This window comes from Phaseolus vulgaris, chromosome 6, assembly GCF_000499845.2.
Source record: "Phaseolus vulgaris cultivar G19833 chromosome 6, P. vulgaris v2.0, whole genome shotgun sequence".
Taxonomy (NCBI): domain Eukaryota; kingdom Viridiplantae; phylum Streptophyta; class Magnoliopsida; order Fabales; family Fabaceae; genus Phaseolus; species Phaseolus vulgaris.
The window spans coordinates 12,159,593-12,174,999 of record NC_023754.2 but is presented as its reverse complement, the minus strand read 5'-3'; the positions used below and the strand labels follow the sequence as shown (position 1 = coordinate 12,174,999).

Sequence of the window (15,407 nt, the reverse complement as noted above, 5' to 3'; positions counted from 1 at the left end):
TGTTTGTTAGTATCCATTCCTCATGCACATTTTCTACTACAAGAATCTATATTTATACCTAAGTTCCTTGTATCCTCCGAGAGGTGGTAGAAGATTACAAAGTTCCAGTTGCACAGACATAGAAATCATCACCATGGGAAGGAAAATAAGCCAAGCATCACCGAAAATATCGAAGGATGAACCTCAGAAACATCAATTCAAGAGTTTGATTAAGGTTTTGCGACCTAAGGTCTACATCACTGACAGCTCAAGCTTCAAGAAGTTAGTTCAAGAGCTAACTGGCAATGGAAGCCCCACCACTTTGTCTCCCCCTCCTTTGGAACCAAACATGGTTCAGAGTTGCCCCTTTATTGGAACTGAATCTCATGGGGACCCTGAAACTAGTTGTGATGATGTATCAGTTTCTCCTGATGCAAACTCACCAGAGTTGTATGATGCATTGATGAATGAAGAGTTTAACCAAGTTTGCAATCAGCTAAGCTTAGATGGCCTAGCCTTCCAGGAATCAGTGGCCAACATAGACCATTTGTTGGCATATCAGAATTTCGAGTCACTACTGTTTGATGTTGAGCAAAATCCCATGTACAGCTGTTATGAACAAATGGTGCAACCAGATGTCAGCATATATGATTATGAGTTGTCAGGACTACTATAGAAACATGTTTATCTTTCATGGAAGATCATGCACTATGTTGTTTCTTGAGTTACTTTTGTAAATCTTGTCTTGTATTATATGAATGCTTAAGTATATTCTTTTTGTACACACATATATATATATATATATAGCCAGTGCTTGAGTGCTTTTTGATGCATAATGATTTTACTTTGAGTTTGTTAATGTTTCCATGGATTAATCTTCAATGAGGGTAAATATTTATGTTTTGTGTTTGGTTAGTTATATTTTCTTCAGCATGCATGAAGCATGGAACCATGTTTGGGGTTAACCTAATAAAGTACTACTACAGTTTTCATCAAACAACAAGGCCATTATTACCAGTGATGTTGATGATTCTCACAATCGATTTCTAATGATGTTCAGGAGATGAAATCTCAACATATTGAAAAAATTCTCAAAATTCAGTTGCTTTCATAATCTATTGCAGCTCTGAAGAGATTAAACACAACTCAAATGAGTAATATTTTATGATGTTGAATACCATAGCCCTTTCACATTTTACTAGTAGGTTCTAACCATTTCCACCCTTTTTAAACCATTCCTTACTTAATATTGTGTTCATTTTTTTAATTATATTGAATAACAGTACATTCATTAACATATATACAAAACACGAGAGTATTACTTTTTATGATTAGACAAGTTTTTTCCAGAATCTTCAAGAGAAAAATAAAAATAAAATAAAAAACTTTCTAAAGTTAAAATCAATTTTTTTTTATATAAAAGTTAAAACTAAGAATTCAGAGAAATTTTATAAGAGTATTTCTGGAAACTCATTTAGGTGTAAAGTAATTTTAGTGTTTATAAAGAAATTGATTTTTTTTCTTATACATTTTTTTTTCTCTTTTACAAGTGTTTTAAGTTTCCAACTACTCTAATATATAATAATAATTTATATGTTAAATATCTATTGGAGTGATGAGGAAAGGACAAAGGATCTTTTATTATGATGTCACATTTTCAATTTGTTTGGAACTTGTATTGAGAAATGTTGATTTAGACTGAATAGGAGACAAATTAGTGAATCATTGATGGCGTGCCTACAAAGTCCTTCTATCTCATGAACATTTTTGTTCCTTATCACCTGCTTCTTGGAGGCCAGCAAACGTATAAAGCTATTATGCTATAATATTTTATACAGTTTTCTAGCTAAAAAAGTAGCTTCATTCATAAATTAACTTCAATAAATATTTTTATGTCAATATAATTCTTAGGATTTGTGTTTCCTTCGAATGTGAGCAATGAAGAGAGGATATCACTACAAGAAAAAAAGGTTTTAATAGAGGTTATTTAGTGGAGGTTAATATAATCTTAGGAATTGATTTAATTAATGAAGGTTTTTTCTAAAACCTCAACAAAATAACGAAGATTTTTTAACCTTAGCTAAATTCCAAAGGTTTATTCCAAAACCTCAGTAAAATAACAGAGGTTTTTTTAACCTTTATTAATTTCCAAAGGTTTATTTTAAAACCTCCGCAAAATAACGGAGGTTTTTTTAACCTTCGTTAATTTTCAAAGGTTTATTTTAAAACCTCCACAAAATAACGAAGGTTTTTTTAACCTTTGTTAATTTACAAAGGTTTATTTTAAAACCTCCATAAAATAACGAAGATTCTTTTAACCTTCGTTAATTTCCAAAGGTTTATTTTAAAACCTTCGTTAAATTCTAAATATTTATTCTAAAATCTCATCAAAATAATAGAGTTTTTTAATTTTTTTTCAGTGTCAAAAGTTTATTGTAAAACATCAATAAAATATTTTATATTTTCTCAATTCTTAATAAATAGATATAATTAAATTTTTTAGTGAGTTTAGCCTAAACTGGTATACATATTTAAATATGCTTTGAACTTAGGTCTTAGAAGTTGATTCATTAATTGAAGTTAGAAGGCACTTCATTAATTGAAATTATTATTCAATTCTTACATGTTTTGTGTCCATTATTATTGTTAATATTAGACTATATTCAACATTGATTATCTTACATGTAACATATGTAACATTGATTATGTGGTTTTATTTTGTTTCTATAAGATATACAAACGATTTAAAAAAAAAAAAACACATGATTGAACAAAACACACTACAATGGAATTTGAAACCAAGTTCCTTTAAATAACCCAAAGAAAATTTAACCACTATACCAAGCAAATTCTTTAATATTAATATGATTTTTATTATACTTATTATTATTAACAATAGTAACAACATTAATATTAACAATATTAATATTGACAATATGAATATAATATTAATATTGACAATATGAATATAATATTTATAATAATATTAATAACATTTATAATAATATTAATAACATTTATAATAATATTAATAACATTTATAATAATATTAATAACATTTATAATATTTATAATAATATTTATAATAATATTTATAATAATATTAATAATATTAATAATAATAATATTAATAATATTAATAATATTAATAATATTAATAATATTAATAATATTAATAATATTAATAATATTAATAATATTAATATTAATAATATTAATAATACTAATAATAATAATATTAATAATAATAATAATAGTAATAATATTAATAATATGAATATTATTAATAATATGAATAATATTAATAATATGAATAATATGAATATAATATTAATTATAATAATAATATTAATAATAATGTTAATAATAATGTTAATATAATATTAATATGTATAAATTATGTTAATAATAATAAGTATAATTAAAATGATAATATGACCAAAGAACTTCTTTAGTCTAGTGGTTAGCCCTTCCCTGGTTATCGGAAGAACTTGGGTTTGAATCCTGGCTTTTGCGTGCTTTCCTTGCAATATTAATTGGGTGCTTGGGTTCGTTAAAACCATTTTTCCCTACAAATGAAAGAAAAATCTATCAATACATACTGACCCCTCTATCCCCACAAAATCTAACGTTTTGTTATCATATTAATACAAGTATTTGGACATTGGACCCAGTTGGAGAAAGAAAACAACGTCATTGGGACCTTGTTTTTTGACAAAGCCCACGACTACATTTGGATCAGGGCGAAGATTTCACTTGCATCCATTTTTGCTTGGTTAAACACAATCTCATTCCTATGTTTCCAAATGTATCGGATGATGGATACCCACACTCCTTTCCACAACTTATTGCATTATTCTTTGCTAAATCAAGAACAATGAAATTGTTCTAAGTGTTTCTTCAAAGCAAAATGATTTACAAATCTAACCCCAATCCATTTACTACAACAATTCCAAAAAACGCTTGCAATATGACAACTTAAGAAAAGGTCTGAAGACATTTTCTCCTCTGTCCCACATAAAACACACAATGAATCCGCAAGGTGGACCAAAGTTCTAATTAGATTTTGTTTTGTGACAATCCTATTTTGCAATGCCCTCCAAACAAAGCATTGTGCCGATAGTGGGACTAACAAACCCAGAACCCTATACATAACCTTAATTGCATTTGGGATATAATTAGAAACGATTGCATATGCATATTTGACAGAGTACTTACAGGTTGTGGGTCTCTCCATAATCATTTATCCTCCCTACTTGATTTCAAGGTTTAACTTTCCGGCACAAACATAAATTCATCTACTTGGGCCTTCTCCCATTTAAACCACTCTCTTCTCTACTTGAATTCCCAAACCCAACTGTCTCTATTCCATTTACCAAAGAAACACAGGGAATTATCTACGATGAGAGAGTTATCAAACAACCTTGAGAATATGACTTTCAATTAACAATTATCAACCCAAACGTCTTCCCACAACTTGACTTTTTTACCAGACCCAACTGCCCATTCCATATTAGAATCAAACCAATTGGTGCCTTGCCCATCCTCACACACTTTGTTTAAATCGCACTAGCATCTAGAAGCATGCTTTGAATTTCTAGATTCAGATAGATTCCTCTAAGAACCATATTTAGAAGCAATAATATCTTTCCATAAACCATTCTCAAGATATACAAGTCTCCATTTCCATTTGCCAAGTAAAGTTTTGTTGAAAGTATCTATCAACTACAGTATCGAAACAAAAAAATTGCAGAATAATTAAAATTTTATTCTTAATTAAATGAAGTAAATAAAGATTCTTATATGTCGATCATTTTTATTGACTAAAAAAATTGTATGATTAAGTTTATTTTCTTATAATTTTTTTTATAGGAACTTACAAAAACTTAAAAGTAAAATGCAAATTATTTTAGATAATATAGTTATGGTTAATGAATGAAAGGAAAAGGTAACTAGTGCCTTCAAGAAAATTTTAAATGAAAATACACTACAAGAAATTTACTTTTTACATACCGATTATTACATACGGATTCAAATCCGTATGTAAATTGAACATTACATATGAATTTTATATACGAATTTGAATTCGTATGTAAAGTGACGTTACATACAGATTTTTACATACGGATCTTGATCTGTATGTAAAGTAAGCATTACATACGGTTTTTTCATACGAATTTGGATTCGTATGTAAAGTCAGCATTACATACAGATTTTTATATACGAATTTTGATCCGTATGTAAAGTCAGCATTACATACAAATTTTTACATACAGATTTAGATCTGTATGTAAAGTCAGCGTTAGATACGGATTTTGATTAAATATTTTTAATAATTGCAATAATAATAATATTGATATTAGTGATAATATTAATATTAATATTAATATTTTTATTAATATTAATATTAATAATTTAATAATATTATTAGTAATAATAATATTAATATTAATATTAATAATATTTAAAATATTAATAATATTTAATATTATTAACAGTAGTTAATAATATTTTTAATAGTAATAAATTTATAATGTTTATAATATTAATAATATTTAATAATATTAATAATGTTAATAATATTTAATAATGTTAATAATTTTTATAATGTTAATAATATTTAATAGTATTAATAATTTTAATAATATTAATAATTTTTATATTATTTATAATATTAATAATATTAACAATAGTTAATAATATTATTAATGTTAATAATAATAATAATTTTAATAATATAAATGATATTAATAATAATAAGTATAATAAAAATCATAATATGACAAAAGAATTTGTGTGGTGTAGTGATTAAAGCTCATTGGATTCGAGTTCTCCCCTCTACAGTTTGTGTCTAAATATGGGAAAATGTATCATATCACAACTTGTCTAAGCATAACAAATTTTTTTTTAAAAATGCAATTATATGATGTACACTAGTACAAAATTTGAAAACAACGACTATTTATTTAGTGCGGCTTTGCGTTTAAACGCATTTGTAAAAAACGCGGTGGCATTTTTGTAATTAAATTGATTTACAAATGCGGTTCTAGGGTAAGACCGCATTTGTAAATCAATTAAAATGAATTACAAATGCGGTCTTTACTATGACCGCAGTTGTAATTCATTTTAATTGATTTACAAATGCGGTCTTACCCTAGAACCGCATTTGTAAATCAATTTTACCCTAAAAATAGAAGCGCGCCACTGGTTTTCACTTTCCCTTTCGTCTTCTCCGCTCTTCGTTTCAACGTTCTCAGCTGTCTCCGCTTTGCATTGTAAGTTTCAGCTCTCTCTGCTTCAACGTTTGTTTTCGTTTTCGTTTTTGTCATTGTCATTATTCACTTCCTTGGCATTGTCATTTCGTTTCCTTACTCGTTTTCTGCATATAGGTGGTTACTGTTCTATTGGTTCTCTGGTTTTTTCTGCTCCGCCACCGCCACTGCTTCCGTCACCGCCACTGCTTCCGCCACCGCCTTCGCCTACGTCTCCGATCACCATCAACCTAAAGGTTGGTGTTGTATTTATTTAATATTTTGAATTTATATTTAAAATTTTGAATTCATATTTAATATTTTGAATTTTTATTTTTCTGTATTATAATATATATTTAATTAATAACTAATATAACTTGGAATGTATATAACTAATAACTAATAATTTATATATTTGTGTGTATTTTGAATTTTTGTATTATATAATTTCTATTTTCTTAAATTTATATTATATATAAATTCTATTTTTGTAATTATTTATATTTTTTGCACTTTCTCTTTGCATATCTTTCTTTTTTTCCCTGGCATCATTTATTTTTTATAATTGTCACTTTAAACTACTTTTACTTAAATAAAAATGAATATGATATTAATCTTTATGGAATTATAATTCTATAGTGTATTAAACTTTGTTCTAGAATTTTAATTTTAAAAGTGAAATATTTAGTTACACTAGTACAAAAAGGTAAATTAACGACGGTTAAAATCGACATTTAAAGACGGTTCCAGAACCGTCGTTATTACAGGCGTCGTTAAAAGATATGATTTTTAACGACGGTTCTGGGAACCGTCGTTAAAAGGTATGGACTTATAACGACGGTTGTGAAAACCGTAGTTAAAAGTGGTTTCTATTTTTTCAAAAAAAAAATTACGTGACTTTCAAAGACGGTAGGAACCGTCGTTATAAGTGTCCCTTTTAAAGACGGTTCCAAGTGGAACCATATTCTATGGTTACGATTCTACCATATATGTTTTTTTCATTCCGTCGAAAATCAATTTGACGGTATAGACGCTTATGACCTCCCCCTCTATGCCCTGCGGTAATTATCTAACCAAACCATTTATACTTAGTTCAACAAAAGAAGCATGTCCTTTTTCGATAGAAGAAACTTTTTTGTCTTGTCGTTATATGTACTGTTTAAAAAAAATAAAAAATTTTATTTTTTAAAAAATCTCAAATAACCTGCATAAAGTTTTCAATTCCAGAAAATAAAAACATTTCAAATCATAATTTAAATATAAAAATTACATACAACAAATTATAACATAATACAAAAAAGTTTGGTAATATATGAAAAAATTTGTCATTGTAATGATTTATCTATACTAGAGTGTTATACATGGTTACAAAATACTTTGACCATGTTGTTCTCACATACTCCAATGCTTCTAAATTTAGCGGGTGTTGGTCGTTGAACAACTGTGACATTTGAAATATTTTGAATTAGTGCATGATTAATAAATCTCAAATTTTAAAGTGTTTATTGTATTGAGGTATTACCTTATCCCAACCTTTCATAATTTCAGCTTGCAAAATAGTCAACATCCACTGCATAACATAATAACCGCACTCATAATTTTGAGGTTGCCTGTTGGACTGCATGTGAAAATAAATGTATTAAATGAATGAGTGAAACACATTAAATTAAGTGAACAAATATACTTTAAATACCTTAAGGTACATCCAAGTGAGTTTTTGTGCGTTTGAAGTTCTCCTCCCACACAACATATTATATCCAGAGTAAGCACTAAAATAATAAGATTTCATGTTAGAATACATAACATTATATAATATATAAGTAATAATAAATGTTAAATGAAACTGTCGTACCTATCTATAATGTTTTTAAAATAGGCAGGAGGTTTTTTATGCAAGGAGCAAAACCATGCAGCGGTATGATCTTGAACAGATATGATCAATAGTTGCCAATGACGCCTGTATAACAAATCAGTTAATTAGTTTCTCTTATTTCAATAATTTATTAAAACTTATTTAATAAATAAGAACTTACTCATGGATGTACGGAGCAAAATAAATGTGTTTTCCACCATTCTTTAAGGCAGTGGTGATGTATGTTTGTGTTTCCGACTTCTTGTTTCCAATTGATTGAGTGATTTGAGGGTCTAAAAACCCATATATATTATGTTTCCCCTCATCAAAGCATAATCCAGAAAGATACCTAAATTTCAATAAGTTAGTACTAGTATATTTAATAAATCAAAAGTATAAAGAATTTAAAATTTGAACTTACATCATCCATAATTGCAGAACTGTTATGTTAATCTCTTGATCTCCGGATGCAAGGTCCAACAAATCAGACATGTGAACGTACAACGGTAGATTACTATGCCTTCCAAAAACATTGGCATCCCATGGAACTTCTAAGACGGTTGTATCTAAAGCTGTAGCAACTTCCACCAATGCCGCCAGAGGATCATCAATGGAGACTATTTTCTTCTTTCCCAGAGGCAAATTTGTCTTAGGTTCCTGCTACTCATCAAAACAAAAAATACTTAAATTAGTTAGAATGTAATATATCATAATTGTATTAGTATTAGTGCAAATATATACCATAGAGTCTATAGGTCTGACGAGATGTCTAGGCCAGGCAACGAAAGTATGTAATGCCTCTGCCACAATTGTCACCTCTGATGTCGGCACAGGAACTGCAAGATCACCATAAAGGACCTTCTCCACCGTGACCTTCATCAAATTAGAAGAAAGAGGCACATTGTGTAACATTGTGACCCCTTCATAACACTTACCCAAGGCAACGAATCGGGTTGAGGAATTACACTCAACATATAATTCGCATTGGCTAGTTGAGCCAAAGTCATCCCCTGATAGATCAACTGCCGAACAACTCCCTTTAGTGCTGACTTTCTTAATAGGAGGCGGAGGTGGTTCATCTTCTACCATAGTAGGTGGTTGCTGTGAGTGTCCTAAACCCTCCAACCGCTTTTTGAACTCCATTTCCATTCGCGCACTAAACTCCTCCATGAAGCTTTCTTTAAGCTCTTGAGTTACCTCAGCCTTTAACTGCTCACGTAGTTGTAGTAAATACTCTTGGCTAGGTTCATTGGACAATTGTTCCTTGCTGTGTGATGGAGGTCCAAAGTATGACCGAATCCCAACCCCATATCCAGCTACACGAACACGTCCAGGGTGTTCAGGTCGTCCGAGAGCAACATTAAGAATATCATTGCGACCACATGGTTTAAAAGTCCCCTGTGTTGATTGCTCATTAAGAGAATCCTAAAACAAATGAAAAGAAATTGACAAACTTCAACACATTGAATTTAAAATAACACATAGAATTTAAAATAACACATTGAAAAGAAATTGTCAAACTTACAATGCGTTCAACTGTTTCTTCTGTAGACTTAGAACTCCATGTCCCTAATGTGTTTATACGGGCACCCTTCCACATCTCATGTCGGAGTGGTGGGGATGGAGGTCTTAAAGAATCTACACTATTCATTTCCTCAATGGAAGTAGAACGTGCTTTAATCTTTTCTTCAAGCATCCTCTGCTCTAGCAACTTATAACCACCACGAGACAATAGGTGTGGGGTATCATTATGTGCCTGATTGGCTTTTGCTTTGTTTCGAACCTCCTATCATAACACTCAAAATTTAGTAATACGTTAATATAAACTATATTCAAATATAAAAGTGATACTAACCTGCCATTTTTCAGTTTGTCGAATATTGACAAACTGCTGCCAAGTTTCTTCATCAATGGATGCATATTTTGCACAAGGATTTTCTTCTTTCCTTTTCCCATATATATAATTTGTTGTCAATTTTGATTTAAACTGACGAAACTTGACACCCACATCTGAAAGAACCTTCGCTTTCAAGGTTTCCACATTCGGGATGTTGTAATGTGTCTACATTGTTTGAAAGAATTAGTTCATAAACAAAAACAAAGTATAAAAGAACTTTAGATTTAGCAAAGTAAAAACAGTTACATACCAGAATATCTTGCCAAATCATGTTTTTCTCGTGGTCAGTCACGTGATCCCAAGACTGAGTTAAGATAGAGATCCTTTCACGAGAAAGTACTCCGAGATAACTCCTATATTTCTTTGCATGTTGCCCAGTGGGCACACCAGTGTGGATATCAATAGACAAAGGTATTTTGTCATCTTTACTAATCTTCTTAAACATATTCTTCAATCTTGTAGGTCCTCTACCAGTTTTTGAATGGGAAACTTTATCATCTGCCATGTTCCTGTTATCAAAAAAATATAATAAGCATCAAGAATATGAAATATAATAAAAATGAAATATATTGTAAAACTAAACATGAATCACATGTACATACAAATATATATTCCTTCATCATGATCATTTCGAGTTGCATGTACAACATCAGCAACATCCTCGTACTCTTTATTGATGGTCGTTCTTGTAAGTGATTCAATCTCACAAATGTCATTGTTTGTATCTTCTGGGTCATTATGTTGTTTTTTTCCATGTAGCACAACAGACCAGTGGTCAGACGTAGGATCTTGGATATAGAAAACTTGGGAAGCTTGATGTGCCATTATAAATGGTTCGTCATGATAACCTATCTTTCGAAAGTCAACCAAAGTCATTCCTGATTCATCAACTTTGACACCAGTCTTATTGTCAACCCACTTGCATTTGAAAACAGGTACAGTAAACTTGGTATAATTAACTTCCCAAATCTCTACTATGACACCATAATAAGGCATTGATCCCACAACAGGATTTTGATCCTTTGCAGTTGAAAACTGCATAGACTCTGCCTCCAAGGTGACTCCGCTATTTTGCACTGTACTCCTATCATCTCGAGACTTTGTGTAAAACAAACAACCATTTACTTCATAGCCAGAACAACATAAAACATCAAATTTGAGACCGTTTGCAAGCCATGTTAATGTTTCAGATGCTGATGGATCATTCATTATTTGTTGCTTAAACCATGACATGAAAGTTTTGTTATGCTCAATTAACACCCATTTTTCTGATTGTCTTGGATTTTTATATTTGACAATGTCTTTGTGTGTATCTAAGTATGGTAACACCTCATCAGTGTTATTCAAGATATACAAGTGTGCTTGCAGAACCTCTTCTCTAGATTTGCTTATGACATGTACACCTCTTGAAGATTTACTTATGAATCTACGAGAGTGCCAAGCTTTTTCAGGAACTCCTATACATTTGGCTTTTGACATGTACTCGGAACAAAACTCAATAGATTCTTCTGAAATGTATCTTTCAATAATGGAAGCTTCTGGACGACATTGATTCTTCACATATCCCTTCAAAATCTTCATGTATCGTTCAACTGGATACATCCATCGCATATAAACTGGCCCACACAATCTGATTTCTCTTACAAGATGAACAACCAAGTGTACCATAATATCAAAAAAAGATGGAGGAAAAAACATCTCGAGTTGACACAAGATAACAATTATTTCTTCTTCAAGTTCATCCAACTTCTGAGAGTCAATCTCTTTACTACATATGGAATTGAAAAATGAACATAGTCGAGTGATTGTATGCCTAACATTTTTGGGCAAGATTCCACGAATAGCCACTGGTAATAATTGTTGCATCAGAACGTGACAATCATGTGACTTTAAGCCAATTAGTTTCAAATCATTCATAGATACAAGACTCTTCACATTTGAAGAGTAGCCTTGTGGTACCTTAACACCTTTAAGACATTCACAAAAACTTGTTTTCTCTTTCTTTGACAAAGTGTAACACGCTGCAGGCAAGTATGTACGTTTACCAACTTCTCTCGGTGCCAATTCCTCTCGTATATTCATTTCAATCAAATCCAGACGTGCATTCACACCATCCTTTGTTTTGCCTTTAATGTTCAGAAGTGTTCCTATTAGACTGTCACACACATTCTTCTCTACGTGCATTACATCTAGACAGTGTCTAACATCCAACTTACACCAATACGGAAGATCAAAAAAGATTGATCTCTTCTTCCATATTTCACTCACCGTTTGCTTCTTCTTCATTTTTCCAAAAGTCACATTAACATTTTTGATTTTTTCATAAATTTCAACACCACTTAAGGGAGTGGGAAAAATGTCATGTTCTTGGTATCCGTTAAAAGCTTTTTTCAATCGACGATACGGATGATATTTCTTTAGAAATCTACGATGCCCAAGATACACGGTTTTTCTTCCATGTTTCAACTGCTCATAAGATGTCTTGTCTTGACATATTGGACATGCTCTATGGCCTTTCACACTATAACCTGACAAGTTCCCATATGCAGGGAAGTCATTGATAGTACAAAACAACATCGCATGCAATCGGAAAGATTCATTTTTAAACGCGTCAAACACATCAACCCCTTCATTCCACAATAATTTCAAATCTTCAATCAATGGATTAAGATAAACATCTATGTCATTTCCAGGTTGTTTTGGACCAGAGATCATCATAGATAACATCATGTATTTGCGCTTCATACACAACGCAGGAGGTAAGTTGTAAATCACTAACAAAACGGGCCATGAACTATGATTACTACTTAAATTTCCAAAGAGATTCATTCCATCAGTTGCCAATCCAAGTCTTAAGTTTCTTGATTCTTTTCCAAATTCAGGAAATTCTTTATCAATATTCTTCCACTGCAAAGAATCAGCAGGATGACGAAGTAATCCATCACATTTTCTATTATCTGCATGCCACCTAAGGTTTTTAGCGTCATCTGCATTTGCAAACAAACGCTTAAGCCTTGGAATTATTGGAAGATACCAAACAACCTTAGCAGGAGGACCTTCCTTTGTCAATTCATCAATTTCATCATTCTGACCAACCTTAACCTTATAGCGTGACAAACCACACCTGGGACATCTTCTTAAATCTTCATACTCATTTCTGTATAAAATACAATCGTTAGGACATGAATGTATTTTTCTATACTCCATACCCATTGGACAAAGTATTTTTTTCGCCTCATAATTTCGATTGGGCAAGGTATTTCCTTCTGGAAGCATGTCCTTAAGCAATTGAAGCAATTCTGTAAAACTTTTGTCGGTCCATCCATTCATTGCCTTCAAATTCATCAACCTTAACACTGCTGATAATCGTGTGAAGTTAGTTGAACCAGGATACAAAGGAGTCTCTGCATCATTAGACATATTTTCAAAAACTACATTAGCAAATGATTCTGCTCCCACGTCACGAATCATGTCTTCTAATCTATCATCCATTGAGAAATGAACTTCCTCCGAACCTCCGTGCACAATTGGCAAGTCTAACAATTCACCATGCCACGTCCATGTCGTATAACTTTTCAAAAATCCATCACACAAAAGATGTTCTCTAATTTCAGAAACAGTCAATATCCTTCCATTTAAACAATTGATACAAGGGCACCTTATCCTTACTCCATTATTATAACTAACGGCATTATGTTCTGCGAATTGTATGAACTCTTCCACCCCTTTTTCGTAAGTATCACTTATTCGTGATGTATTAATCCAACTCCGATCCATAGAACTGTTAAACTAAGAACCAATACTTTCAATATGTAATCATGAAAAAATAAAACAAAAATGCCGAAGGTCGGACACCTCCGGACTCAGAACCAATGCGTTCAATATGTCAAAACAATATATAATCATTGAAAATTAAATCAAAACTGCCGAAGGTCGGACACCTCTGGACTCAGAATAAATTCGTTCAATATATGCAATCAATATCTAATCATGAAAAACTAAATTCAGATTGCCGAAGGTCGGACACCCTCGGACTCAGACTTAGTACATTCAATATATAAAATCAATATCTAAATCAGAACAAACACTCTCAAAATATAATAAATCAAAATTTAATACATAATTAAATAATAAATAAACATATACTAACCTCAAAATATAAACACTGGTCGCAGGGGTAGAGCAAGATGGCGCTGGTGTGGAGCGGGGCGGCGCTGGTTGCAGGGTTGTGGCAGCGTGAGGCCACGCTGGTCACAGGGGGCCGCGGGTGAGCTCTAGTCGCGGCAAAGCAAGGCGCGTGCGAGGCTAGGCGGCGCGGGTGAGTGCTAATCGCGGCAGGGCACGCGCGAGGCTAGGGCGCACGCGAGTCTAGGGCGCACGCGAGTCTAGGGCGGCGCGGGGAGCTGGGGCGGCGCGGGGAGCTGGGCCGGCACCGAGCGCACAGGGGCGCGCGAGTAGTAGGGGCGCGCGAGTAGCAGGGGCGGCGCGGTGGTTGTTGGTGTGAGCGCGAGGTCTAGGGTGGAGAGCTAGGTCGCGCGGGCGGTGGAGCGGCGACACTGGCGGTGGCGTGAAGGTACTGGGTGCGGGTGAGAATGAGAGAAAGAGGGAAACTGGAATGTGAAAATGAAGAGAGGGAAGGCGCGCTGGTAAGGGAAAAATTAAAAAAACAACTCACTTTTAACGACGGTTCAGTAGGGAACCGTCGTTAAAACCTCCTCATCCACATTTAACGACGGTTCAAGCTATAACCGTCGTTAAAAAGCCAAACAAAATTCAATATATTTACGAAACTGCCACCGCCTCGCTTATTACGATGGTTCTTTTCTAACAGTCTTTAAAGGGAGTCGTTAATGAAGTTTTTTGTACTAGTGTTAGTTGTTAATTACATTTTAATAAAAGTTTTATGTTATGTTAGTTATTGTTACTTTTAGAATAGAAATATCGTGTTTGGATTGAGTCCGGGGGTGTTCGACCCTCGGCAAATGTGTGAGATTGAAGAGAATACTAATTATTAGAAAATCCTAACTATATTCCAGAGTATATAATGGATCGAAGTTGGATTAATGTTGTTCGTATAAGTGATGAGTACGAAAGGGGAGTAGAGGAATTTATACAATTTGCACAGCGTAACGCGATTATTAGTGGTCATGATGGAGCAAAGATCAGGTGTCCGTGCGTTAACTGTTTGAATGGAAGGATACTGGATGTGAATATCATGAGGGAACACCTGCTATGTGATGGGTTTCTTCGATCTTATACAACTTGGACATGGCATGGTGAATTATTAAATTTACCACGTGTTTCTGTAACTGAAGAATATGTGGGTTCTACCATGGATGAAGCAGTACACGATGATGGAGATGATGATCGATTGGAGGACATGATTCGTGATGTGGGAGCTGAGTGTTTTGCAAAAGCGCATGGATAT

At 32.5% G+C, this 15,407-nt stretch overlaps 1 protein-coding gene and 1 long non-coding RNA gene across 2 annotated transcripts; both read right to left on the bottom strand.

Annotated features, from left to right (window-relative positions):
• Positions 1–7,518: 7,518 nt before the first annotated feature.
• LOC137833040 (uncharacterized) lies at positions 7,519–8,425 on the bottom strand. Its single transcript, XR_011084655.1, has 4 exons — positions 8,264–8,425; positions 8,083–8,187; positions 7,924–7,999; positions 7,519–7,848 (listed from the first exon to the last, which is right to left on the bottom strand). It is a non-coding gene; the product is annotated as an uncharacterized lncRNA (long non-coding RNA).
• A 317-nt stretch (positions 8,426–8,742) lies between these two features.
• Positions 8,743–13,806, bottom strand: LOC137833397 (uncharacterized). The gene is made up of 6 exons (XM_068641748.1): positions 13,354–13,806; positions 10,575–13,026; positions 10,230–10,407; positions 9,938–10,144; positions 9,608–9,868; positions 8,743–9,507 (listed from the first exon to the last, which is right to left on the bottom strand). Exons 1-6 carry the CDS (start codon positions 13,754–13,756, stop codon positions 8,743–8,745), a joined length of 4,266 nt encoding a protein of 1,421 aa, XP_068497849.1. The 5' UTR covers positions 13,757–13,806.
• Between the last annotated feature and the right edge of the window lie 1,601 nt (positions 13,807–15,407).